This window comes from Hirundo rustica, chromosome 22 (assembly GCF_015227805.2).
Source record: "Hirundo rustica isolate bHirRus1 chromosome 22, bHirRus1.pri.v3, whole genome shotgun sequence".
Lineage (NCBI taxonomy): Eukaryota > Metazoa > Chordata > Aves > Passeriformes > Hirundinidae > Hirundo > Hirundo rustica.
In genome coordinates this window covers 708,061-735,112 of record NC_053471.1, presented here as the reverse complement: position 1 = coordinate 735,112, position 27,052 = coordinate 708,061, and the positions used below count along the sequence as shown (strand labels likewise).

At 58.6% G+C, this 27,052-nt stretch overlaps 2 protein-coding genes across 3 annotated transcripts; one reads left to right on the top strand and one right to left on the bottom strand.

The window, feature by feature from the left end:
* The first annotated feature begins 3,296 nt into the window (after positions 1–3,296).
* On the top strand, positions 3,297–15,668 carry PHC2 (polyhomeotic homolog 2). The gene is made up of 15 exons (XM_058423330.1): positions 3,297–3,351; positions 5,940–6,125; positions 6,209–6,367; positions 6,439–6,516; positions 6,601–6,762; positions 7,245–7,349; positions 7,418–7,631; positions 8,129–8,478; positions 9,540–9,699; positions 11,132–11,325; positions 12,898–13,027; positions 13,143–13,257; positions 13,669–13,810; positions 14,145–14,439; positions 14,904–15,668. Exons 2-15 carry the CDS (start codon positions 5,982–5,984, stop codon positions 15,056–15,058), a joined length of 2,403 nt encoding a protein of 800 aa, XP_058279313.1. The 5' UTR covers positions 3,297–3,351; positions 5,940–5,981; the 3' UTR covers positions 15,059–15,668.
* Positions 15,669–16,745: 1,077 nt separating this feature from the next.
* Positions 16,746–26,754, bottom strand: ZNF362 (zinc finger protein 362). 2 transcript variants are annotated; one of them, XM_040084309.2, is made up of 9 exons: positions 25,670–26,754; positions 25,475–25,559; positions 20,454–20,517; positions 20,073–20,319; positions 19,664–19,985; positions 19,341–19,565; positions 18,426–18,504; positions 18,194–18,352; positions 16,746–18,120 (listed from the first exon to the last, which is right to left on the bottom strand). In XM_040084309.2, the coding sequence occupies exons 1-9, from the start codon at positions 25,857–25,859 to the stop codon at positions 18,004–18,006; spliced, it is 1,488 nt and encodes a 495-aa protein (XP_039940243.1). In that variant the 5' UTR covers positions 25,860–26,754; the 3' UTR covers positions 16,746–18,003. The 2 variants fall into 2 exon arrangements, with proteins under 2 accessions (XP_039940243.1, XP_039940244.1); XM_040084310.2 differs by having other exon boundaries at positions 19,341–19,531.
* Positions 26,755–27,052: the final 298 nt, after the last annotated feature.

The window sequence follows — 27,052 nt, the reverse complement described above, 5'->3', positions numbered from 1 at the left end:
CTACTTTTTCCCCCCCCCAAAAAAAAAAATTAAAAAAAATTAAAAATCATTTTTTAAAAAAAGTAATTTCCCCTAAAATCCCTGAGATTGGTGCCGGGCAGGCCGGATATGATCCGACTCCGGCCGCGGCTCCGCTCACATCAGAAAATATCCGGCCCCATTGTTCGGGGGAGCCGCGCCGTGTCCGTGCTTTGTTCCCTCGGGACCCCTTTGGATCCACATAAATATTTGGAGAGCCCCAATGCGCGGGCAGGAGGACGAGGAATTTTTTTTTCTTCTTCTTTTTTTTTCTCTCCTCCCCCCACCTTTATTTTTGGGGCCAAATGTGACTTTTTGTACCTTCGGACGGAAATTTTCGGCTGGAAACCCAACCCTGCGCCTGGTGGGAGGTTGAATGGTCGCCCCGCTGGGTGCGAACAATATGGATTTGGGATGAAAAGCTTTTCGTGCGCGGTTCCCCGGAGCGATCCGGAATTGCATCCCGCCGGCATCATCGTGGCGCGGAGCCGGCGGGATGAGCGCGGAGCAGCGGCGCTCCCGGGGCTCCTTTGGGATTTCGGGGGGTTCCACGTGGAGAGCCGGATCCGGGATGCGGGACAGGGGTGTCCATCCCATCCCATCCCAAGATATTAGGGATCCAGGGATGAGGGGCAGGACGTGGAATGGGAGTCTCATCCATAAATGATAGGGCTCCAGGGCTGAGGGGAAGAATGGGAAATGGGGATCCATCCCAAGGGAAGCCTCAGCTCCGGCGGGAAGATATTTAACATCCCGGTAATCCCAGAGGGTATTTTACAGCCAGTATTCCGTGGCCTCCGCGGTGCTCCCAACCTCTGTCCCGGGGGTGATGTTGTCACCGGACGTGGCTTTTTGGGGTTGGAAAGGGCAGGATTTGGGCCATGAACTCTTCTGAGGTGGTTGTGGGGACGGGTGGTGGGGTGGGATGCGGGAATCTGGGATCCTACGAGGTCCTGGGGCAGAAAAGGGAAAAAAGAAAAAATAAGGGGGGGGGGGGGGGGGGGGGGGGCGCAGCAAACAGAAAACAGATGAGAAGGGGGCGAAATGGGAAAATGACAGAAAAGAGTGGAGGAATGAGGGAAAAGGGGAGAAAAGAGTTGAAGGAGAGAAGAAAAGGGGAAAATGGGGAAGAAGGAAAAAAGGGGGAAAGAAGGAAAAGCAAGGGAGAAGGGGGGAAGACAGGAAAATTGGAAATAAAACATGGGGAAAGGGGAATAAAGGAAGGAAAATGCGGAGGAAGAGGGGGAAACAGGAGGAAGTGGAGGAAAATGAAAAAAGGGGAAAGGGAATAAAGAGGAGAAACAGGAGTAAAGCGGGAAAAGAGGAAAAATAAGAAAAGAGAGAAAGGAGATGGAAGGGGGGGGAAGCAGGTAAAACAGGAAAAAGGGGGATGACAAGGAAAAACAGGAGAAAACGGGGGAAACGGGGGGGAAAGAGATGAAGCGGTAGGCAACAGGGAGAAATAGGAGAAACAGGGGAGACAGAGAAAAAGAAGAGTGAAATGGGGGGGGGGGGGGGGAAGGTAAATGGGGAAAAGGGGGGAAAGGAGGGAAATCCGGGGGAAGCAGGGATACAGAGGGAAAGCGGGGCCGGCCGGATCGGCGGGATCTGCGCACGCTCCTGCCCGAGCCCCGCGCGGGGCCCTGGCGCGACCTCGCGGCCGCGGAGTCCCCGAGGGGATCGGGACGTGATCCCAGAGCTACCAGAGCCCCCATATTCCATAGCTGCCCGGTATCTCCAGAGACCTCCAGAGCCCCCACAGATCCCCGGTGCCCCCATAGCTCCCCCCAGTACCTCCATATCCCCCCAGCAGACCAATAGCCCGCCCAGTGCCACCAGTACCCTCAGAGCCAGCCCGGGCTCCCATGGCCCGCCAGTACCCCCACCCACAGCCCCTCATTGCCCCCTGATCTCCCCGCAGTGCTCTCAGTAGGCTTCCCCGGGGTCCCACACATAGCCCCCCAGTCTGCCCCCTAATGTGAGTGCCCCCTCACATTCCTCACAGCCCCCACAGTGCCCTCACAGCCCCTTAATAGGCTCAGAGCCTCCCCCGACTGCTCAGTGTCCCCCCATATCCCCCCTCCGTGTCCCCAGAATTCCACACAGCTCTCCCAGCGTCCACAGTGCGGGGAGCGGATCCTGTCCTTGCACAGCCGGGTGGGCCGGAGGCACCCCGAGTCGGAAAGGCTTTGGCGGCCACGAGTGACCCACGGATGAGCCACAAGCCCCATCGTGATCCATGGGGGCACCGGGACCGGTGCCACCCTCCCCCCTCCACCACAGCCCAGCGGTCCCGACCCTGAACGTGCCCGGAGTCACACAGGAAACACCGGGGATCGGTGCCACCTCCTCCCCGCTGCAGCATCCCGTTGGTAACCATCCTGAGCATGTCCGGGAATTTCCCCAGACGAACCCCGATAGCTCCGGAGGCGGTGCTAGCCACCGGTACCTCCTGCTGGCACCGGCCCTGGCTACCGCCGGACTGACCTCGGGAAACATCAGGGACGGGTGTCCCTACAATCCGCCAAGTCATCCGGCCGGTATATGCCCTCAGCATCCCCGGGTGACCGCCGGAGGCGGGGCCGGTGCCATCATCCCTTCAGTGCAGTATCCCGCCGGTGCCGATCCTGGGGCGCTCCCGAGGTGACTCCGAGAGACCCCAACAGCACCAGGGACCCACGTCACCATCCCCAGGCTGCAGCATCCCGCCCTGGGCAGCGCCGGGGTGGCTCCGAGCGACCCCATACAGCAGCGGCGACCGGCGCCACCAATTTCACGCTGCGTCTTCTTGCCCGAAGCGGTCCTCAGCATCCTCGGGGTCACCCTGGGTAACCCCCGGTAACGGCAGGGACCGGTGCCACCATCCCCACGCTGCAGCGCTCCGCCGGGCCTGACTCTGGGCAGCCCCGGGACGCCTCCTGGAATCGCTGGGGACCGGATCTCCGCCGCCCCCCCCACGCCGGTCCCGGCCACCTCCCCTCGGACGCGTCCGCGCCCCCTCCTCTCTCTGTTGCTATGGCGACCCCGCTCACCGCCCCCCCCCCCGGGGGTTGCCATGGCGAGCGCGAGCGGCGGGCGCGCGGCGCGGTGGGCGGGGCGCGCGGGCCGGGAGGGGCGGCGATTGGCCCGGCGACCCCACGTGATGCGCGCAGGAATGCAAATGAGCGATGGCCTCGCGCCGCCGCCGCGCCGCCGCCTGAGGGAGGGAGGAGGGAGCGGGCCCGGCCCGGCCCCGCCGGGACCCCCGCACCCCCCGCTCCGGGATCCCCCGGCGCCCCCCGGGCCATGGCACAGCCCGCCCGCCGCCGCCGCCTCGCCCGGCCCGGCCCGCAGGTACCGCGCATGCCGCCGCTACCGGGTGCCGGCGGCTTTGTCTGGGCCGGGGGGGGGCTGAGGGGAGGGGGGGGGGCGCGCATGCGCACCCGCCGTGCCTCAGTTTCCCCACCCGGGCCGTGGCCCCTGCCGCTCCCTGCCCCCCGTGGGGCCCCCACTTCCCACTCCCATCCGTGTCTTCCCCCGTTCCCTTTCTCCTGTGCCCCCTCCTCTAGTTCTGGATTCCATTATTATTATTATTATTATTATTATTATTATTGCCCACCGCCCACCAACATATTCCAATGCCCCCATGTTATCTCTGACCCCTATTCTATATCTGACACCGTTGTCTTCTATCCCACCCCTTGCCATCATAGCCTACTCCCCATCTTCCACCCCCTTTTCTGATTTTGCAGTTACTTTTATTCCCACCCCCACCATCATGTTCCAGTCCCTACTATTTTATCTGACTCCCCCTTTATTACATCTGACCCCGTCTTTTCTGTCCCACCCCCACTACTGTTTTCCACCCCTCACCAGCAACTTGCATCCCCCCTCTTTTTTTGCACCCACTTATCATTCCCTATATTACATCCTGCTGCTCCCTATCCTGCATCCCTTTATTATTGTTATTATTCACCCCCAATCAATTCCAGTGCCTGCTGTTACCTCTGACCCCCTATATCGTATCTGACCTCCCTCACTTTTATCCAACCCCTTCATTACTGTTTTCCCCTCTTTCCCATTATCTTCCACCCCCTTCTCTGATTTTGCACCCTTATTATTATTTCCACCCCATCATCATTTTCCCATCTCTACTCTTTTATCTGACCTCCTCTCTTATATCCCACTCTTCACCAGCATCTTGCATCCCCCCCTTATTCTGAACCCCCATGTTATTCCCCCCATACTACTCCATACTGCTGCTCACTCTCCCATCTTTCCTCTCTATATGCTGTATTGCCCCCACAACCTGTCTGTATCCCCATTCCATCTCATTCCTCCAAGATTTCTCTATCCCCTCATTGTTCTGCCACCCACATTTTGGGCTCAGCTCAGGGAATTCCAGCTGCCTGGCTCTTCCTGTGCTGGCTGTGGGACCCCCTCCATGTTCCCCCTCCCCAGTGGGTCCCAGCTGTACTCAAAATCATCCAGTTTTTAATTATTTTGGGGGTGTGTTGTGCTTTGGGGGGTCTTGGAGCAGGTTTCTTCACCTGTGTGTCAAAATTGAGGTATCCCCATCTGACACCCCAAATTCCCTAATGGGGTTTGGTGAGGACAGGGGGCTTGGACCTACATGGGTGGGAGCTGCTGGGGGCTTCCTGGGCTGTGCCCACCCCTGAGGGATTGACTCCAGTTGGGCCTGGTGTGATCCCTCAGTCACTGCTGTGACCCCACGTAAACTCAAACTCACCTCACTCAGAGGGGAAAAACATTTCCGTGGGTGTTTGGTGGGAAAGGTGCTGCCTAAAACCTCTCCAACTGATGGTGGACACACGCCACAGATGCAGACCAGAGGGTGGGAAGTGTCACAGGCCACATGTACTGCCACCCCCATAAACACATGGATGACCCACCCTGTGCTTTACGACAGTGGCATCTCAGGGGACAAAGCCCCATGGGCTACACGAGGCTATGACATCACTGCTGCCACATCCCTGATGTGCCAAGCTGGGGTGGCCTGGTGGGGTTGTGCTTTGGCACGGCCGCCAAGGCCACCCTCAGTGGCTGCTGTCCACAGTCTGCAGCGTCCCACACTGTTGTCCCTTGTCATGCTGTGGTGGCACTGCAGGGGCTCAGATGGGTGATACAGGTGGAGTGCAGTGGCTGTGGGTGGCTGTCGGTGACTGTGGAGCCTTATGGCCACCACAGTGGCCATGGTGACAGAGGTGCCACCCACAAACCCCCCCCTCTCTGGCCGCCATAGCACTGTCCCCATTCTCTTCCTGTCCTTCTGTCATGCTGTCCATCCCCCTCCTGCTGTACATTCATCGCTCTTCTTCCATCTGCCTTTTCCCTCATCCATTTCCTCTGTCCATTCTTCCTTGCATCCCTCTCCTATGTCCATACAGCTTTTCTTCCATCCTTTATTCCCTTTTATGTCTTTTCATCTGTCCATACTTCCTCCCTCCTCTCTGGTCTGTTCTTCCCTCTGTCCCTTGGTCCCTCACTTTCCTGCTTTTTTTCAGCATTTCCTTCTATCTTTGGATCCTTTCCTCATTCTGTCCATCTTTCTATCTGTCCATCATTCCTTCCTTCCGTTCTTAGAGCCATCATTCCTTCTGTGTGCCATTTCTTCTGTCTATCCTCTTGTCCATCCTTCCTTCCCTCCTCACCTCAATCTCTCTGCCTTCCAGCCTTCCCTCTGTCCATCCTTCCTCCTGTCCTATCCCTTCCTTCTGTTCTGTCCATCCTCCTGTCCATGCTCCCTTTCCCCATTTCCGCTGGGGCGCTGACCCCCACTTTGCTGGAGGAGTATGTACCGCAGGGTCTCCCATCACTCTCCCTCTAGCCCACCTTCCTCCTCCTCTGTGATTCCAGCCCCCTGTTCTCATCTGGACATGAGGTACCAGGGATGCCCCCTCACTCTGGTACTTCCCCCCCAGCTCTAGTCTGACCCACTCCCTCCATCCTGCCCCGGCCCCGCCATGGAGAATGAGCAGCTCCCAGCTCCGGCTCCCACCAGCAGCGCCAGTGGCACAGCCCCAACGCCGGCCAGCACCACAGCCACACGTCCACCCGGGCCCCAGATCTCTGTCTACAGCGGCATCCCCGACCGCCAGACCGTGCAGGTATGGGGCTGGGGGGCACTGGAGGGTTGGGGGGCACTGGGGGGGTTCGTGGTGCAGCCCAGGGCCACGTTTCCCCCCCAAAGGTGATCCAGCAGGCGCTGCACCGGCAGCCCAACACGGCGGCGCAGTATCTGCAGCAGATGTACGCGGCACAGCAGCAGCACCTCATGCTGCAGACAGCTGCGCTCCAGCAGCAGCACCTCACCAGCGCCCAGCTCCAGAGCCTGGCTGCTGTCCAGCAGGTATGGACACCCCACGGGCACTGGGGGTCACTTGGGGCTGGCACACCCCTCACCTTCAGCTTTTCCCCAAGGCAAGCCTGGCAGCAAACCGTCAAAGCAGCTCCTCGGGGGGCAATGGCACCCAGCCAGCCCCAGCACAGCAGCCCACGGTGAGTCCCTTAGCCTCTCAACACCCAACTCACCCATGCTCACCTGTGCCAGCACCCCGACCGTCTCCTGATACCCCGTTCCAGATCAACCTGGCGACGTCGCCGGCAGCAGCACAGCTGCTAAACCGGGCACAGAGCGTGGGGCCTGGGGCATCGGGCATCGCTCAGCAGGCTGTGCTGCTGGGCAACACTGCCTCACCTGCCCTCACCGCCAGCCAGGCCCAGATGTACCTGCGGGCACAGATGGTAAGGGTTGGGTTGGGACATGGCGTGCCTCAGCATCCTGATGGGGTGCCCAGGACCATTAGGGTGCCCATGGCTGTGCTGTGACCCTGTAGGGGTGCTCGTTGCTCTGCATGGCATGCCCAGGACGCATGGGGATCCATAGGGTTCCAGAGCCTATGGGGTGCCCCCCACCCACCCCACAGGGTGCCCATCACCTTGCTGTGAGGTGTGTAGACTTCATAAGGTTCCTTCACTCTGCTGAGGGAACCCAACCCCCATGTAGGGTGTACCCACAAGGTACCCAGAGCCCCATTGGGGGTGCCCAAACAGGTACTCTTTGCCTTTGGTGGGGGTGTTGGGACCCTCCTCCCCACTGGGCTTGCCTGTCCCTACCCTACATAGCTAGATACCCATGTGCCACCCTCTAGGGACACAGAGGAGGGACACACAGGGTGTGCCACCCCTGACATGGTGAGCCATGCACCCACTCTCCCTGTCCGCAGCTCATCTTCACGCCCACGGGCCCTGTCAGCGCTGTCCGGCCCGAGAGCCCCGCGCCGGCCCCTCCACCGGCCCCGCCACCTGTCCCACCATCCACCACCCCTCAGGTGAGTCTCCCCACCCCTGCCAGCCCCCCAAAATCTGCCCTGGCACCCCTGACCCGCTGCCGTTGCAGGTGCACAGCCTGGCCCTACGCCCCGCCGGCCCCCATCTCCCTGCCCTGGCCATGAAGCCCCCCGGGGGTGCCCCTCCCCGGGCTGGCCCCCCCCGGGGGCCCCCGCCCGACCCCCCCGCCGAGCACCTCAAAAAGGCCGAGGGGCACGAGGGCCGAACCCATGCCCTGGCCCGCACCACCGCCCCCGCTGCCACCCACCCGCTCGTCACCCCAGGTAAGGGGTTGCTCTGGGGCAGGGGACACCCCTGGGTGCTGGGGGAGTCACAGGCTATTTGCTCTGAAACCTAGTGATGGCCCACACTGGTGTGTCCTGTATGTTGTCACCTGCCTGTATTTGGGACCTTGTGGGTCCATCCCCTCACTGGCAGGGGCCCTGCCCAGGAGGGTCTCAGCACCCATAGGATCACAGGGTCCTGTGGGATGCAGGGGGCTGGGACAGTGAGGGTGTGAGCCAGGGGACTCAATGGAGTGCTGGAGCCTGGGGTGCTGCACTGGCATGGCTCCCAAAATCGGGGACTCCCCCCGGGACAGCCTGAGCACAGCTTCCCACATCAGCAGCAGGAGCAAAGCTGATTGTCCAAGGGGACTGTCCAGAGGGAACAAATACAGAGTGAGCAGCTGCCTCCTGGAGGGGGATCCTGGGGTTGGGTCCCTTGGGGCTGAGGTGCTGGTGATGAGGGGGGATCTCTGTCCCCATTGCTGTCCTCGCAGCCTATGCCCCACTGCAGCCCCCCCAGTTCCTGCAGCAGCCGCCGAAGCCGATGCAGCCGCAGCCACCACCACCGCAGCAGCAGCAGCAGCAGTTCGTCATCCAGCAGCAGCAGCAGCAGCAGCAGCTGGGACCCCGTGGGCAGCCCCCCTCGGGCCCCCCCCCTGCCCCCCAGCTCCAGCCCCTGCCCCCTGCCAGCCCGGGCCCAGCCCCCCAGCCCAAAACAGGGGTCCCCCAGGGAGCAGGGGGCGAGGGTGGCCCCCCCAACGGGCACCCTGGCTGCCACATTGCCCCCCGCAAGTTCCAGCACGCCTCGGCTGTCATCCTGCAGCTGCAGCCTGCCGGCCCCACGGTGAGGGGCCCCCAGACCTCCCCCCAAATCCTCATGATGGAGGGCCCCCAAACATCCCCCAAAGCCTTCCCAAGCCTCCCACCAAACTCCCCCCAAACCCTCCTGGTGAGTGGCCCCCAAACTTCCCTGCAGACTCCCACCAATTCCCTCCAAACTGTCACAGTGAGGGGCCCCCAAAGCCCCTTGGTGAGGGGAGCTCAGGGGAGGGAAGGAGGAATGGGGGCACTGGAGTCGGAATGGGGGATGTTAGGAAATCAGATGTGTGCATGTGCACGTGGGTGTGCAAGTGCACAATCCCTGCTCACATGTATGTTTCTGAAATGTGCATGGGGGCCCAGTTGTCACATTGGTCTGCAGATGTACAGGTGTGCATGCCCAGACCATACTGCATGTGTGTACCTGCTCCATGCACACCTGTGTGCACAGGTTTACCCCATCCGTGGCAGTTATGTGTCTGTGTGTACCTGGCCCTGTGACATGGGGAGCATGTGGCTGATCCTTGTGTGTGTGCACATGTGTTTGATTCTTGTATATCTGACCCATGCATGTGTATACTGGAGCCATACACATCTGCATGTACAGCTTTGCCAGATGCATGCACATGTATGTGTGCACATGTGCATGTGTGTCCGCTCCCTGCATGTGTGTGCATACTCACTCCAGGTCTATGCACGTGCATGCGTCAGAGCTACGTGTGTGCCTGGTCCATGCACATGAGTGCAGACGTGCTTGCCTGACTCGTGTGTCAGGCCTATGCATGTGTGTGACACTTATGCCAGACCCCTGCATATGTGTGCGTGTGGGAGGTATGGACAGGCTCCATGCACGTCTGTGCAAATGTGCATGCCAGATCAGGTGTGTGTGGACACGTGCCTGACTGTGACACACATGTACATGTGCATGCCCGCTCTAGGCACATGCTTGTCTGACACATGCACGGGTCTGCAGACTCCAGGCATGTAGGTGCATGCCCCTGTGCCACCTGCACATGCATCTGCCCTGACCCCCGCTGGTGCGTGCGCACACCTGACCCTGCCCCACGCGTGTCCCTGCCACCACAGCCCTCCCTCGGGGTCCCCGAGGGCGCCCGCCGGGACCCGCTGCCCGTGCCGAGGACCGCCGAGAGCCCGCCTGCCGCCCCGCCGCAGCCCCCCGCCCTCTCGCCGCCCACCGCCCCCCCGGGCCCCGACACCCCTGAGGGCGAGCGGCCCCTCACGCACGGTAAGCCCCCGCCCCACTCCGACAGGCACCTACTCATGGGGTGATGCGCCCCCAACCCCCGCAGCAGCCCTCACCCCATGAGGCCGGGGGTGCGCGGGCCCGGGCCGTGCTGCGGGGAGTTCCCTCAGCCCGGCCGCGCCCACGGCGTAACCGACGGCTGCCGCGGGGGTTCGGGCCGGGAACGGCGCCCGCCGCCGCCGGCAGGAGGGGCGCGGGCTCTTCGGCCTCGCGCGCGGAAGGCGCTCGAGGGGCGGGGCCGTGGCTACGCCCCTTTCTGTAGGAGCGGGTCTGGCGCGCGGGCTGGGGAGGCGTGGCCACGTGTAGGGGCTCCGCCCCAGCTGCGTGAGGCGGTGCGGCCGGGACGGGGGCGCGGTCGCGGCCTTGCGGCCACGCCCCTCGTGGGGCGAGACTCCGCCCCTGTGGCGGGGGTGTGGGAGGCGGGGTCTCGTGAGGCGGGCGTGTCCGCGCTCCGAGGCTCCGGCGCGCGCGGCGGCGGCGCCCGCCAATGGGTGCGCGGGGGGGCGTGTCCGCGCCAGGCCCCGCCCCCGCCGCCGCCTTTGTCCCCGCTCGGCCCTGGCCCCGCTCCCGGCGCCGCTCCCGCTCCAGCCCCGGCCCGGCCCCCCCTGCCATGGCCCCCCCGACCCCCTGAGCGCCCGGTGAGTGAGCGCCGATCGCGGGGGCCCGGCCCGGCCCGGGGCGGCGGCGGCGGCGGCTCTGACCTCACTTCCGCATCCGCCCCCGGCCCCGGCCCGGCCCCGCGGCTCGGGCGAGGGAGGGGTGGGGGCAGCGGTAGCCGCCGCTGCCGGACAAAGGTGATGGGGCTGCCGCGGCCTGCCGGGCCGAGGCGGCCTCTAGGGGCGAGGAGCCGGGGCGGGGTGGGCCGGGGGTTATCGGGTCTCGCTGGGCAGTGCTGTGGCTTTATTGGAGTGTCCTGGGGTTTGTTGGGATCTTACGGGCGTGGATCGGGCCCTGCTACGATTTCATTGGGATATACTGGGGCCTTGCTGGGGTAGTTCGGGCTTTTCTGGGGTCGTACTCTGCTTTGCTGGGGGAGATCGAGGCTTTCCGGGGTTGGTCGAGCCTTGTTAGGGCCTTACTGGGGGAGATCGAGGTTTTCCGGGGTAGATCGAGCCCTCTTGGGGCTGTACTGGGGCAGATGCGGCCTTACTGGCGCCTTAAAGCGACGTGTACTGAGGCTTTCCTGGTCCTCCCTGGGGTCTCTAGGGAGTGTCCGGACCCCTCCGGTTATTTTGAGGGGCCCTTTAACCCCTTTCCCAGTCCCTCCAGGGCCGCTCGGGGCTCTCTGGGCGGCACTGGTGGCGCTGGGAGCGGCAGCAGCTGCTCCCTGTTCCAGCTGTATGGAAATCGCGGCTCCGCGTCAGCGCGGCGTCAGCGCCCGCCCCTCACCCCGCGTGTCCCCCGCTGTCCCCAGAGCCCCCCGAGCGCCTCCATGCGCAGCCCCGCATTCCCGGGATGACCTCGGGCTCTGGCAGCGCTGCCGCCACCGTCGCCGGCGCCGCCCCCCACAATGGTGAGAACAAGCCGCCCCAGGCCATCGTGAAACCCCAGATCCTCACACACGTCATCGAGGGCTTCGTCATCCAGGAGGGCGCCGAGCCCTTCCCGGTAACGTATCCCGCTCTCCCGGAGCCAGGGCTTGCGGGCGGTGAGAAGGCTCTTGGATTTGGGGCCTTGGGAATGGGGGCACACAGTCGGGCTTGAACCCCCAAATCTTCTCCTGCTTCATCGTCCAGGAAAGGGCTGAGCTGTTCCCGGTAACTTGTCTCACAATCTGTAGTTTCATCCCATAATTTGGGGCTCTGCATCGTTACGCATTATTGAGCGTTTTGGCATTCAGGGAGGGGCTGAGCCCTTCCCAGTAGCGTATCCCAATGTCCATACCCTTGTTCCTGGATTTGGGAGGTTGGGAATGGGGCATCCACCGTTGTGAACCCCCACATTCTCACCCATATCATCAAGGACGTCATCCAGAGAGGGACAGAACCATTCACAGTAATCTATCTGTGTCCCTGTATCCTTATCCCTGATTTGGGGGGGGTTGGGAATAGGGTATCCAAACAATCAAGGCCCCCCCGACCCACCCACCCCCCCCACCAAATCCTCCATCCCTGTGTCGAGGGCTTCCTCTCACTGAGGAGAGGACAAAAACGTTCCTAGTATGGTATCCCCCCACTTCTTACCCTTATTTCTGGGACAGAGGGATGTTGGGAGTGGAGCATCCAGGTCCTTGTGAACCCCCAAATCTTCCCCCACGTTATTGAGTTTTTAATCATTCAGGAAGGGACTGAGCTGTTCCTGGTAACATATCCACCAATCTGTATCCTTTTCCCTGGATTTTTGGGGTGGGGGATGTCCTGTATTTGGGGGGTTGGGAATGGGGTGCCCAGACAGTTGTGAACCCCCTAATTGTCACTCACAGTATTGAGCAATACATTGGCCAGGAAGGGGCAGAACCATTCCTCGTAATGTATCCCCCTCTCCCTATCCTTGCTTCTGGATTTGGGGGCTTGGTGATGGGACATCCATGCCATTGTGAATCCCCGAATCCTCACGGTTTTGAGTTTCTTATTGTGCAGGAAGGGGCTGAGGCATTGCCAGTAATGTATCCCCTTCTACCTGTCCTTGTTCCTGGATGTGGGAAATCGGGAAGAGGGCTCCTGCATTTGGGGGGCTGGGAATGGGGTGCCCAGACAATCATGAGCCCCCAAATCCTCACCTACATTATTGAGCATTTCCATCATCTGGGAAGAGACAGAACTGTTCCCGGTAACTTACCTGTTGTCCTTCCTGGAGCTGAGGGATTGGGAAGGGGGCACTGGGATTTGGGGGTTGGGAGTGGGTTACTTTGACAATTATGAACCCGCAAACCCTTGTTATTGAGCACTTCAGCATCCAGGAAGGGTAGAATCCTTCCTGGTAATGTATCCTCCTCTCCTTATCCTTACTCCTGGATTCAAGGGGTCAGGATTGGGTCGCTCAAAGAACAGTTAGACCCCAAACCCACACCCATGTCACCACCACCCAGGATGGTGCAGAGCAGTACCTGGTAACACATCCCCCTCTCCCTACCCTCATCCATGGATGTGGGGGGTTTGGGATCGTCCCTGCCAGCCCCATGGACACAGGAAGGAGTCCGTGTGGCACTGGGGCACAGGTGCAGCCAGGTGTGTTGCACAGGTGGGCCGCTCCTCGCTGCTGGTGGGAGCCCTGCACAAGCAGTATGCGCAGGAGCTGCTGCCGGACAAGCTCCCGCCACAGGACAACACCACCACCACTGACTCAGACATGGAGGAGCCGTACCTGCAAGGTAGCGCTCGGGCCCCCAGCCCATCCAGCCCCCTGGGAGCCCCTGGGATTTTCCCCAGAGTTCCCCGGCTGAGCTGGCTGGTTTCTCTCTCTGGGTGTCCCTCCACGCCCCCCAGAATCCAAAGAGGAGGGGAACCCCCCCAAGTTGAAGTGTGAGCTCTGTGGCCGTGTTGACTTCGCCTACAAGTTCAAGCGCTCCAAGCGTTTCTGCTCCATGGCCTGTGCCAAGAGGTAACCCCTAAAGCCCACCCATACCCTCCCTTCCATCCCTTCATGGTGGGGTAGAGGTAACCCTAAAATCCACCCAGGCCCCTCCTCAGCAGGATAGAGGTAGCCCAAAATCCACCCAAGCAGGGTAGAGGCAACCCCAAAACCCACCTGTGAGCAGTCGTAACACTAAAACACATCTGGAGTCTCTTCAGTGGAGTAGAGGTAGCCCCAAAAATCCACCTGAGGTGGTGGGAATAACCCCAAAATCCACTCGACAAGTCAGGGGAAAGGTAACCTGAAAATCCATTCAGCATGGGAGTTGTAAAATCCAAAAAAATCCACCCTCCCCCTCTTCTTTGGTGAGGTAGGGGTATGCCCAAAATTCCCTCAGCAGAGTGGGAGACCCCTTCGTGACTTCTGGCTCTGTGGTAGGTACAATGTGGGCTGCACGAAGAGGGTGGGACTGTTCCACCCAGATCGCAACAAACTCCAGAAACCAGGAGGGCCCCCCCACGGGCGGCGCCGCAGCTGCAAAGGGACTCTGCCCACCCTGAGCAAGGACAGCAAGAAACAGGTGAGGGGGTCAGAAGCTTGTCCTCAGCTGGGGGACACGGGGTGAACACTGAAGCCAGGGTTTTTCCTCAGTTGGGTGGGCCTTGGGGTTGGAATTTGTTCCCAATTTTGGGAATGTGGGATGGGTGCCAAAGCTTGGGTTTGTCTCTGAATTTTGGGGACACAGGGTGGGTGCTGAGCGCAGGATTGCCCCTCCAGTTGTGGGGACACGGGGTGGGTGCCAACCTGGGGTTTGTCCCGGAGTTTTGGGAACGTGGGATAGGTGCTGAGGCTAGGGTTTGTCCCTGAATTTTGAGGACGTGGGGCGGGTGCTGAGGCCAGCACTGCCCCCGCAGCCCACGGGGTCTGTCCCAGCGGGGTCGGTGACGGCGTCGTTGCAGCTCAACCACAGCCAGGAGGATTCCAGCCGCTGCTCTGACAACTCCAGCTACGAGGAGCCGCTGTCGCCCATCTCCGCCAGCTCCTCCACGTCCCGGCGCCGACAGGGAGAGCGGGACCTGGAGCTGCGAGACATGGAGCTGCCGGACGTGCATGGCCGCGACCTGCCCGGCCTCGGCCACCGCTTCCTGCCCAGCGAGCCCAACAAGTGGAATGTGGAGGACGTTTACGAGTTCATCCGCTCGCTGCCGGGTGAGGAATGTCATGGGATAGGCAGGGAGGGATCTAACCGTGGATACCCAAGTGTAGTGTTGGGAAGAATTGGGTCTCTCGTGACAGGTTCAAAGAGGGATCTACTTAAGGATAACCCCAGAATTGTGGTTTGGGGGAGAAGATTTATTCACAGAGAACCATCTAAATATATTTTTAGGATTTACACACAGATAACCCCACAAATATATTTTTGGGGGATGCTATACTCACCAATAACCCCATAAGTATTTGGGGGGGGGGGGGAGATTCTACTCACAAACACATTAATATTTTGGGGGGGCAGGGGCATTTACTCACTGATAAACCTAAAGGATAATTGAAGGAGGGGATTTACATATGATAACTCCCTAAATACAATTTTTGGGGGATTTAAGCACAGAGAAGCCCCTGACTGTATTTCTTGGGGCTCTGAGAGGGTTTGCTGATGCTGCCCCTCCCCGCAGGCTGCCAGGAGATTGCGGAGGAGTTCAGGGCCCAGGAGATCGACGGGCAGGCACTGCTGCTGCTCAAGGAGGATCATCTCATGAGCACCATGAACATCAAGCTGGGCCCCGCGCTCAAGATCTATGCCCGCATCAACATGCTCAAGGACTCGTGAGGGGGGGGCCACAGGACCCCACTCCCCCCGCGGGACCCCTGCAGGACCCCTGACCCCTGACGCAGCCCCAGGGAGGAGGCAAGGGGGGGGAGACACTTGTGAGCACACCCCAGCCCCACTGCCCCCCTGGGGGGTGTAAATAGCCCGTAGCTCTAGAGCCCCCACACCCCCCAGTTTTGGGGAGGGACACCCCTTTCTCCAGCAGGGAAGGGGGGGGTCCCCACATGTCCCTCCATGCCCCCCCGGTCAGCAGAGCCAAGCAGGACGGTTGCCTTAACGTGTGCTCCCTCCCCCAGCTGGGATTGGGGCCCCCAGGGAGGCTTGGACTTTCCCCCAAAGGGGGTCAGGGAGAGGTGGGGGGCGCAGAGGAGGCGTCACCCCCCCCATTCACACACACGCCCACACTCTGGGATGTCTTGGGGGCACCTTAGCAGAGGACAGTGGTGGGGGCCCCCCGAGGCAGGTAAAGATCCCTTCACACCCCCCTCAGCCAGCACGGTCTTTTTAAGAAAAGAAAAGGAAAAAAATTTGAAAAAAACACATGGTCCCACCCCCCCTTTTCCTGTTTTTTTGTTTTTGTTTTTAATAAACACTGAAAAAAAAACCCAAATAGCTTGGGACCTTCCCAGTTTTCTTCACTTCCCACCTGTTTCTCTCATGTAAACTGAGGCAGCAACTTGGCAATGTCCCCAAGTTCTGCCATGGGTGGTGGGACTTCCTGTGGGCAATGGGGACAGGGTTGGTGTTACCTGTGTGACTCTGAGGATCCCCACTGCCCCCCAAGTTGGGAGGTGGGGGTGACGTTCCCCTCCTAGGAGTTTGTGGCGACAGTGGGACCCTCCACACCTCCAGGTGTCCCCCAAGTCCCAGTGCTTAGGGGGACACAGGATCCCGAAGTAGGTGAGGTGGGAAGAGGGACAGGAGGGGACACGGTAGCATGTCCCTGGAGATGGTCCTGGGGGGGTGCCACATCTCTGGAACTGATGGGCCTGGTGAAGGGTCCTTAGATGGAGCATCTGGACTGAGGTGTCCCAGAGATGGTGGCTGTGGTAGTGACATGGCCACGATGCACCGTCCCCAAGCACCGAGTTCAGTAGTGGTGCGTCCCAAAAGCTGTTACGCGCGATGCCGAGGTGTCCCCACAGCTAGCGGCCACGGTGGTGACAAGTCCTTGGTGCCGGTGGCCATGAAGATGGTACATGACATGTGACATGAGACTGAGGCTGGTGGCTCCAGTGTGGTGAGCCCAGAGCTGTGGCCACAATGAAGTGTCCCTGGAGGTGGTGACAGGTTCCTGGAGGGTTCCCAGGTGGCCACACTGAGGTCTCACCAGAGTTCACGGCCACGGTGAGGTGTCCCAGGCCACAGTGGGAAGTTGCCAGCAGTGGTGGCCACAGCATACTGTCCCCAGAGCTGGTGTCCCCATCAATGTCCTCACCTCTCACCAGGACCAGAGCACCACTTTCAGCCTGAGACAGCACTGACCGGTGTCTGCTGTCACCCGGCGCTGTGCCACCCATCTCCCTGGGGAAACTGGGGATGATGCAGCTGCTGAGGATGACCCCTACTTTCACCCTCCCCTCCTGCAGCCCCACAGGGACCAGGCCACCATCTGTGTCCCCAGGCATCCCCACAGGGGTGTCCCCTCCCCCCAGACACAACCCCCACCCCCAGTTTCATTAACTCCTGTTTTGGTCTTTTTTTGTTCTCTTTTATTCTCTTTTTTTGGAAAGGGGCTGGGCTGGGGGGGTTTCACTCCTTGTCCACACTGTGAGGCCGTGGTCCCCCCCCAGCTTCTCTAGGAACCACAATGCAGGACAGGGGGGTGGCAACACCAGGGAGAGGGGCGACTTTTTGTCCATTTTCTCCTCTTTGTTATTTTTTTTTTTTTTTCTTTTTTTTTTTTTTTTTCCTTTTTTTCCCCTTTTTTAATAAGGTACCAACTAGCTCTAGGGAGGCCTGGCCTGGCTGGGCAGTGAGGAAAATAAAAAAGCCCCAAAGTTTGGGGGAAGAGGAGAAAAAAGGGGGAGGCTAAGTGTATAAGAGGCATATTTACACAGTATTAACATGCTGACAAAAAAGGTTACAATATTGATATCGTACAACATCGAGGGGAGAAATAATGGGGGGGTAAAAAATAAGGGGATGGGGAGTAAAAATAATAGGGGAGGTAAAAAATAAGGGAATGGGGTTAAAAATTAATAAAAGGTAAATAAAACACCCTGAAAAAAAAAAAAAAACCCAAAGAAACGCTGAGTTAAGGCTTAAAAAGTGTATAAAAAATAACACAGTTAATATCCAAAATGAACCAAAAAGTACAGAATATAGATGAGTTTTGGGGGAGTGCCCCCAGCTCTATACAGGGGGTATGTACAGGCAGGCACAAGGCAAAGCAGGGGGACCCCCAAACCCCCCAAAACTAGGGATGTGGAATGGGGGGACTGTCCCCGGGGGATGCAGCTCTGCCCGTGGCTTCGCCCTCAAAAGGGACCCCAAAAAAACACAAAAAAAGACCCCAAAATGGTTAAAAATCAACCCTAAATGGAGGCGCTTGGGCCCAGAATCTGTGGGGGGGGATGTGGGACTTCCCCCCACCTCCAGCTGCTTTTTGCTCCATCCACGGTTCGTTTTTGGGGTGAATTTCTGGTCTTTAGCAGCACCAAGTTCTTGGCCAATAAATATATATATATATATATATATTTGTATGCAAAAATGGGGGGTGGGGCCTGGTGGGGGGGACACCCCCACCCCTACTGCCCCCCACAAAGAAACCAAACCGCAGAGATTCAAAGTGCTCTGAAACCGTCTTTGGATGTCACCAAACCTGCGGGAGCCGGGCAGGAGCACGGCCTGGGCACGGCCCGCGGCGCTGGGGGTCATGTCCTCCTCCTCCTCCTCTTCCTCCCTCTCCTCCTCACGCTGTGGGGGTCCTGTCTCCTCCTGGCTTAGATGAGGGAGATCCGTACAGGAATGCTGGGCGACTCCGTCCGCTGCGGCGAGTGCTGGCTGACCAGGTGCTCCACCACCGTGTGTTTGGACATGTGCTTCATCAGATACGTCTCCTGTGGGGGGGGCACAGGGGTGAGTGGGGGGCTGGGGGCCGGGGGCAGGTTTTGGGGCAGCCCCCATACTCACCGAGGTGTAGGCACGGCCGCACATGCTGCAGCAATAGGCCTTGGCATGCTTGATGGCGTGTGCAGACAGGTGGATCTGCAGCGAGGCCGAGTCCGTGTACGCCCGGTAGCAGTTGGGGCACTTGTAGGGTTTATCCTTGTTGTGCTGGCGCTGGTGGGACTGAGGGAACAGAGGGAGTCAGGGGGAACTACGGTGATCCTGTGCCCCCCAGCCCAGGTCCCCCAACACTGACCTGGAGGTTGGAGAGCTGGGTGAAGGCCTTCTCACAGCCGGGGTGCGGGCACTTGTAGGGTCTGTCACCGGTGTGGATTCTGGGGACACACACACTGGGTCATTGTCACCTCCCCTTCCACCACCAGGGACAGTGCTGATCCCATGCACGGGGTCACATCAGAGTGGGAGGTTACAGTGGGCACAGTGACATCAGTGGCCCAGGAGGTGACAGGGGAGAAGGAGGGGAGACATGGGGCTGAGAGATGGGGGTTGGGAGAGAATGCAAGCACTAGAAATTGTGAAGGTGGTTGGGATGATGAGTGTGGGTGAGATGGACTGGCACGCACGGACAGATGACCGTGGCGGGGTCACTGAAGGTGGTGGGCGCATGGGGGCATGGTGGGGATGAAGAAAGTTGTGGGAAAAAGCACAGTGGAGATGGCTGAACATGGTGGGGGCAATAAAGGTAATGGAAACGATGAGCATAGTGGTGATGGTGAATGTGGTCAGAGAGAAGGTAGTGGAGCTAATGGAGACACCAAGAGACTATGAAGGTGGTGGAGATGTTGAGCACAGTGGGGACAATGAAGGCTGTGGAGTCAGACTGGTGGGGATGATGAAGGTAGAGATGAGGAGCATGGTGGAGCCCATGGAAGTGCTGAAAATGATGAGTGCGGTGGGGACGATAAAAGCAATGGGAACAGCCAGTGTGGGGGGGAATCTATGAGCACAGTGTAAGCGAAAAATGTGGTGGAGACTGTGAAGGTGCTGAAGATGATAGGGATGATGATGAAGGAGACGATGACAGCAGGACCAACGAGCAGAGCAGGGCCATAAAAGAAGTCAGGAGAGACTGGTGGGTTTGGGGTGCCCGCCTGCCCCCCTCCCTGGCCAACAGGAACAAGTGTCCCCGGCCCCTCAGCGGGGCCCTCACCGGGTGTGCTGCTGGAGGTGGGAGAGCTGGCGGAAGGACTTCTCACAGTAGGAGCAGTGGTAGGGTTTGACGCCCAGGTGGATGCGCAGGTGCTGGGCCAGGTAGGAGGCATTGGCGAAGGACTTGGAGCAGTGGGGGCACTTGTGGGGCTTGGCCTCTGTGTGCGACTTGGAGTGGATCTGCATCTCCGACTTGGTGAAGAACGTCAAGGGGCAGACCTTACACCTGGAGGGTGTGGGGGAGAACCCCGCAGGGACCGGGCTGGGGTGGGGGGGCTCCCCGCCATCACCTCCAGCCCCCACAGCGGGCAGGGGTGTGCCTACCTGTATGTCTTCCCCTCTTTGGCCATCTCCCCTGAGGCCAGGATGGGGTAGGGCACCACCAGCACCGGCGGTCCTGAAGGGTTTTCTGCCTTGATCTTTTTCCGGCCCCGCTCAGCCTTGGGCGCTCCCAGCAAGCCGTGGCCCTGGATTGTCTTGATGGAGTCAAGGAGGGGGGGGCTGGTGATTCCTGAGATTAGGGTGGGTGAGGAGGCGATGAGGCGGCTCTGGCTGGTAGAGGTGGGGGTCGAGGGGGTGGTGGTCCCTGTTCCTGGGCTGGATTCCGAGGTGCTAACGGCCGGTGCACGGGACGCCAGCCCCAACCCTAGTGGGCAACGTGATAAGAGTATTAGTCTTGGCGGGACCCACATCCCCCTCTGCCCCCCCAGACTGGCAGGACCGACGGCAGTACCTGTGACGGTGCTGGTGGCCGGCCGGGCGTGCAGGGCCACGTCAGGTTGGGGCACAGCCTGGGGGTGCAGCCCTGGCACCTGCTGCAGCTTTGGCAGGGACATGATGGACTGGCTGCTCTCAGCGGGTGAGGGGGGCACCAGGAGGGGCTGCTGAGAGGCCACTGAGGTGGGAGGCAGGTGTGGGGGGCGGATCTTCTCCGCCATCAACTGCTCCTTGATTTTGTTGATCAGGACCAGGTTGTCCAGCTGAGGGGGGAGAAGGCAGAGAGGTGGGTGAGGGAAGAGGAACTGGGACCCTTGGGAACCCCCAGCATCCCCCTCATTGTTCTCCACATCCATTTATCCTACCTCCTCCCAAAATCCCAGTGCAGGGGTCCTACCTGGCTAGGCATGGTGGGGGGAGGCGGCCAGAAGTAGGGGTTGTTGAACCGAGGCTCCGCCATCCTGAGGAGAGAGGGGGCTGGTTATGGGGCATCGCTGGCTGCCACATGGACCCCCACCCTTCCACCTTGAACCCCCCAAAACAAACCATCATCCCCCACAAAGCAAAACCCAGACTGAGCAAAGGCAGGGAGCAGGGGTGGGGGGCAGGGCTGGAGAACCCCCTGAGCATCTTCCCAGATGAAAACTCTTGTAGCATTAGGGGGACACCAAGCACCTGCCTGCCTCCAAGACCACAAAACACTGGTGAGTGCACTGGGACACAATTTCAAAAAGGAGGAAGCTGAAATTTGGAGAAAACGTCCAAATCTACCAAGCTCTGGATGTACTTCTCCCATCCAGGAAGGGATTAGAGGTGGATGGGACGCTGCCATGGGAGAAGGTGACCACAGCACATTGGACCCAACAGCAATTCCAGCTGAAGCCTCCCCAAAATATGCCTCCAAAGACAAGTGAAGAGTCTGTGACAGCCAGGAGGGGCTCAACAGGAACACCCATAACCAGCAGGGCTGGTTATGGAGACGCTTGAAGGCGTTGGGAAAATTAATTCTAAATCCATCTTTGGGTAATGGGAAACAGCTGAAAGGAGGCAGCAGGAGGATGATCCCAGCAGAGCAGCCCAGCATGACCAGGCACCACCATCACAGCAAATCCCATTATGGGGGAACAAGGGTAAGCACCTATAGGACCCTGATAGGATGTATGGGAGGGGGGCCCCCCAAGAGCTCTGGCTCCAAAATAAACCAGGCCATGGCCAGGATTCCAGGAGAAACTAGAGCGATGCCTCCAGCAAAGTGCATCCCCAGAAGCCTTGGGAGTGGCGGGATTTGGGGACAATGAGCCTTCCTCCTCTTCCTCCTCCTTCTCCTCCTCCTCACACTTGCTGCCCCAGGTTTCAAACATGCTCTGAGCTCTTCCATAGGCAGGTTGATAGCACCCAGAGAAAGGGAATCCTGGTCCCACCAGAATGTAACATCCCAACAGCTACCCCAGGCTGAAGAAGCTGTGGGATGGACCATCCCCATTTTGAGGGGAAACCAAGGCAGGGAGGAAGGAACCACCCAGCCCTCGTGATACAGAGCAGCCTGGCACAGGACGAGGTGTGTTCCAGGGTACCAAGGGATGAGAGCAAATTCTCGTGGCAGACCTCAATACCACAGCCTGTTCAGGACACCACCCAGACATTGGCTTTGGCAATTCCCCTTCCCAGTCTTGAACCACTCCAGGTTACCTCCCCGCTGCTCAAGCACCAAATTTTAGGGGTTTGAAGTGACAGCAGGGCCGGATCCCAGTGGCACGGGCGGACCAAAGTCCTGCTCCATGCCACAGAACAGGAATTCACTGAGGATGTTAAATGCACCTTACCATGCACGGACATAGCTGCTGCCAGCTATTTTGTATAATTATATACGTACTTACAGGTCACCCACAGCATGCATTTACCCACCGGCTACGTGTGTGTGCACGCACGTGTGTATATACACAAACAAGTAGGTAAGATCTCTTGGGATGATGGGCACAGGATGAGGGACGCCAATGCCAACATGAGGGGCTGGACACCAGGAATCAGGGACAAAAGTGGAGCTGGCAGCAGGGAGCAGGAGCTCAGGCAGGAGGGCTCTGAGCCCCCTTGGCATGACCAAGCACCCCGGCACCAATCCCCCATCCCAGAGCAGCCGTGGGAAAACAGGAAATCAGAGCTATGATTAGAAAAGGGTTTTTTGGAGCTGATCCCCCATCTCAGCAGGTGCCCCGTGACCTCTGTCCTTCCCATCCGTCCATTTGTCCATCCTTCTCCCTGTCCTGATAGCATGCTGGGCTCCAGCGGAGCCAGCAGCAGCACCCAGACGGATCAAAGACACCAGCATGGCCCCCAGACCATCACCAGGACACAGCACCAATCCCTACACCAGTCCCAGGAACCTTCCTGCAAAGCTGGAGGGGGGTGGAAAGGCACAAAGGATATTTTGGGGAGAAAAGCATAAATATCACATGTTTCCCCACCCCCACCTGAGGAGGACTTAGTAAAGAATTCAGAAATTATTTGTAAAACCACCACACTCGAAGCTGGATGAAAAGAGGGAAGAAATGGTCAGCGTTGCCAAAATAATTATAAAAATCCCTGTTCCTGTCCCGATTTAATGATACAAATCGTGTGGTGTTTTGTCGGGAGTGGCGTCCCTTTCTCTGGGGCTGGGAAACAGAGTGGGAGGGGGAAGAAAGCAGATGGGAAAAAAAAAAAAAAATATATATATATATATACAAACTGCCTTTTTCTCTATTCTCAGCTAACTATGAAAAATGGAAGCTGACATGCACCAAAGGTGGAAAAAAAAAGAAAATCCATTAAAATGGAAATTATGAAGGGTAGGGAATGCTGCGGCACGTCTCCCCCCAGCTCTGCAGGGCACGGGGGGGTGGTAGGGTTCTCTGTGCCCCCCCAGTTTCTGACTGGGCAGGGGGGACCCCCCTTGGGTAACCTCTCCAATGGCGTGGGGTCCTGTGGTCCAAACCATGGCGGGAACAGCCTCTGACATCCTCCACAGGCACCAGATTTGCCTGCTGAGGGTTTGTCAAAGGTTTTCCCCAGGGACAAGGTAGGTGCCCAAAGCATGGTGGAGACCCAAGCAGCCCAGCCAGACGAGAGAGATGTGGGAAGAGCAAGCAGGAAGATGCAAAGAGCCCCAAAACCACGGGCTGAACCCCAAATTCCCCAGAACAGCACAGTACCCGGCATCACCGCTCAGCCGGGCCAAGGGGGGAAGCAGCAGCACCCTAAAAAGAGACCAGAAGCCTCCTTGCCTCCGCACCCATGGGGAGGGAAGAGCAGGAGAAGCCAGCAAGCCAGGGCTGGGGGTGGCGAGGGGAGAGCAGGGACGCTGGCAGCGAGGGGGCGGCGGTGCCAGGGCCGTTGGGGTCGGCGGTGGTTGGTACTCACAGGGTGGCCTCTGGAGCCAGGTGGGCGCAGCTGCCTGGGGAGACGTGTCGCTGAGGCTCCAGATTGATGGGAGGTAGATGATGGCACGGGTGGGCACGAGCTCACTAGAGCCTTCCAACTTCCTACCCAACTGCCGCTAAGTCAAGCTACAGTTCTCTAGGGAACGCCTCTACCTTGGCAGCCCTCTCTGTCTCGCCTTCGCTGAAATAAAAAGAAACAAGAGATTTCTTTTCGCGGCACCGCTGAGAGAAAAGGCAAAGCTCCCAGGGACCGGCGAACGACCACCGACCTGGTACAGCCTGAAAGTGGGGAATCTGGGAGGTGAGGAGAGGGATTTGGGGTGACCAGAGCAGCTCTTGGTAGCTAAACGTGTCCTCGACCAAGAAAGACACAGAGTTTGGGTGTCCCCAAATATCCCAGCAAGAGCATCAGGGCAGAGCTCCCACCCCCCCATGCGAAGCGGCGAGCGCAGGAAAGCCGGCGGCGGCCACAGACGGCGCACTGGGGAGAACGAAGCAGAGGGATGGATGTCCCCTGTGCGTTCCCCCTCCCAAATCCCAGCACATCCTTCCCAATGCAGGCCAGACCAGGGATGGTGACGGCAAGTTCCTGGGCCAGGGACCCCAGCTCTGCCTTGCACCATGTCTCAGTTTCCCCCGCAAAACACAAGGCCATGGTCCCTGTCCCCTCTTTAGAACAGGTTTCCCTGGGGTTTACCCAGAGCAGGAAGAATTTTGGAGGAGAAGCAAGCGCCCATCCACAAAACCTGTGTCCCACAGCCACCAGGGTAGGAACCAGCATCTAGCACCATCCTCGGGGAACGCACATCCCTCCCTGCCCAAACTGTCCTCATCCAGGAGGGATTCACCCCAAAGTGGAGGGGGCAGAAGGCAGGCATAGCTGCGAAGCAGGAACGCCGGGCGAGCTCCCTGTGGCTCGGGGAGGGGGTGGCCCGCACGCCACAAGAATTCACCCAAGATGGAACCAATTAAACCCCGGCTTCCGCCCCCCGAAGGGCCCTGGCTTGGGGCTTCTCCTTCTGCATTTCCAGCAAAACCAACCCAAAACGAGCCCCCAGCCTGGAGCGAGGGTCCCTGTGCAGGAAAAGGGGTGCGCAGGGCAGGGTGAGGAGCCAAGCACCAGTGGCAAGCGGGAGGGGAGGCAAAGCCAAACTAGAGACCCCCGTGGGGCTCCCAACTCAGGGGTGGAGGAGGGGAGACCCGATGGGGGCCAAGGCAGCGTGACCCCAAATCCACAGTTTGGGCCAAGTGACCCAGCAGAGGGGACGTGGGGGCAGCTCGCAGGGAAACCCAGACCCATGGCGTGACACATCAGACACAAGGCACACATGCCCCACAAAACATATCACTCCCCAGCTTGGGGGTCCTGCTCCCCCAGACCCCAAATACACCCACCCTCCAAAAGAGACCAGCTAGGCACCCTACAATGCAAAGGCAGCACTACAAACCAGCCTGCGGGCAACTGCTCATCCCCAGCAGCACAGGGCTGTCACCCATGGGCGACAGCACACAGGGAAACCGAGGAACAGACAGGGGATCACCCCGAGAAGGGAGTGAGAGCACCGGATCCAACATGCACTTGTCATGACAATGCACCCAGCGACCAAAAATACATATTTTTAAGGGAAAAAGCAGAAGGTGGGGGGTTGAGGGTGAACATTATTATTTTATGCATATAAAGGTATATTTCTTAAAGGGTAAATATCAAGGGGTCACACATATGCCAGGAGCGGGGTCCCTTCCCTGCAGAGGGAGCAGGCAAGGAGCCCCTCACACCCCCAAAACACCCACAAAAAAACACCATGCCCCTGCTTATACAGAAATATATATATCCACATATAATACCTGGATTCTGGTGTGCATATATATGTTATTTTTATAAGCACACGTATAATCACATGCATGCACATTGTTACATTAGATGCTATTTTAAGATGTAAATGTACAAAAGCAGGGATTTTTTTTCTCCCTGTGATCCCCTCCATCCAGCCATCATGCCCACCTCTGCGAGTACTGGCGTTGCTTCCCCTTATCCGCGTCCATCTCCAGCTCTAGCTGAGACCGGGTGCTGCACGTGGGGCGTTTTTCTACGGGGGGACAAGGAGGAGGACAACTTCACACACCCCGAACCCCCCGCCAGCCCCCGGCGCGCGAGATCCCACAGCGGAGGAACAAAAGCGAAGCGGCTCCGACCTACCCGACCCGTGGGAACATGGGGATTTGCCTGAAAATAGAGAGAAAACAACAAAAAAAACAAGGAAAATAAAGGAAAGAAAAGAAAAAAAAAAAAAAAAAAAGTGTGGTTTTTTTATAGCCCTGCTCACCCCCAAGCTGTTGGGAAAGCTGAGGGATGGGGAGCTGGCTGGAAAACTGGGGGTGAAATCCATCCCCTCACCCTGGACCCTCTGCCTCTCGGCAAATCACACACTGTGAGGGACTTAAAAAACTTTTTTACCTCTCTGCAAAAATATCACTTTATAATCTCAAAGGCCTCGAGCTCGAAGCCGCTTTCACCTGCTCCATCCTCCCGGGGTGAAAAAACCCGGCTGCTATCCAAAGGACCGCAGGCTTGGGGGGGAAAAATAACCCAACAAGGAGCATCCTCCAACCTTGAAGGGAGAAAAAGAAATCAAAATTGTCAAATTCATCATCTCTGGATTCAAATCCATCACTGTGGCCACAGCGGCTTTAAGCTCCCCCCCCAAGGCCCCCCAACGTGGCCCGGAGATTATGGATGTATAAATAGTATATGGCTAAATATATGTTGGAGAGGGACAGACAGACCTCTGGGACACAGCCACAGAAATTTGGGTCCCTCGCTAAAGCTGCCGCATTCCTGCCAAAAACGCCACGAAAAAAGTCTACCCCCTCCATTAGACCTTCCAGCCAGCGAGACCACTTTTCTAGACAAAACCAGTTAATGCAGAAAACAGCGAAGAAAAGGAGGAAAAGAGGAAGGAGAAAAACAATTAAAACGGTGCAAATTATAATAATGGTGATTATGATGATAGTAATAACAATATTCGGCCCCTGCGCTGCTTCTGCCACCCCCTGTAAGCAAAAAAAGTCAGAAAAAAGCCAAGAATGCATTAAAAAAGCAAAACCCCCCCCAAACATGCAACATCCACAAAAATAGGTACGTTCGGCTGCAATTAACTTTTCCATTAGACCATCCAGAGGGAAAGAAAAAGGGAAAATCCTGATAAATGGGTATTTTCCTCGATGTCTCCCCCCTTTTTTCCCCCTTTTTTCTCTCTCTTTTCCTTCTTCTTCCTGCTTGGAGGGGGGGGGGGGTGGTGGAATAACGATGATAATAATGAAAAAAAGAGGTGGAAAAAGGCGAAGTTTGGTTAAGTGAAGTTGAAATCCTCAACCTGGGAGGGGATTTTGGGGGGGGGGGTGGTGGTTTGCCAGACAAAAAGGCCGGGGGATGGGGGTGGAAGGGGGGGTTTGGGGAAGGGGGGGTGGCCCGGCTGGGTGCTCCCCCCATCCCCCCTCCATCCGCCGCCTCTCCCACATTCTCAGACGTTTTTATTAAAATTCGCAGACAAAAGGCAAACAAAAATGGCAGCCCCGGCTT

Excerpts from the sequence above, each read along its gene's own strand:
- PHC2 (XM_058423330.1), top strand. The coding sequence starts at position 5,982 with ATGGAGAATGAGCAGCTCCCAGCTCCGGCTCCCACCAGCAGCGCCAGT. Across the intron at positions 7,350-7,417 it reads CACCATCCACCACCCCTCAG|GTGCACAGCCTGGCCCTACG; the intron begins GTGAGTCTCCCC and ends CTGCCGTTGCAG. Across the intron at positions 9,700-11,131 it reads CGAGCGGCCCCTCACGCACG|AGCCCCCCGAGCGCCTCCAT; the intron begins GTAAGCCCCCGC and ends CGCTGTCCCCAG.
- ZNF362 (XM_040084309.2), bottom strand. The coding sequence starts at position 25,859 with ATGGATTTCACCCCCAGTTTTCCAGCCAGCTCCCCATCCCTCAGCTTT. Across the intron at positions 25,560-25,669 it reads CCCATGTTCCCACGGGTCGG|AAAAACGCCCCACGTGCAGC; the intron begins GTAGGTCGGAGC and ends GTCCCCCCGTAG. Across the intron at positions 20,320-20,453 it reads CCCCCACCATGCCTAGCCAG|CTGGACAACCTGGTCCTGAT; the intron begins GTAGGACCCCTG and ends CTCCCCCCTCAG.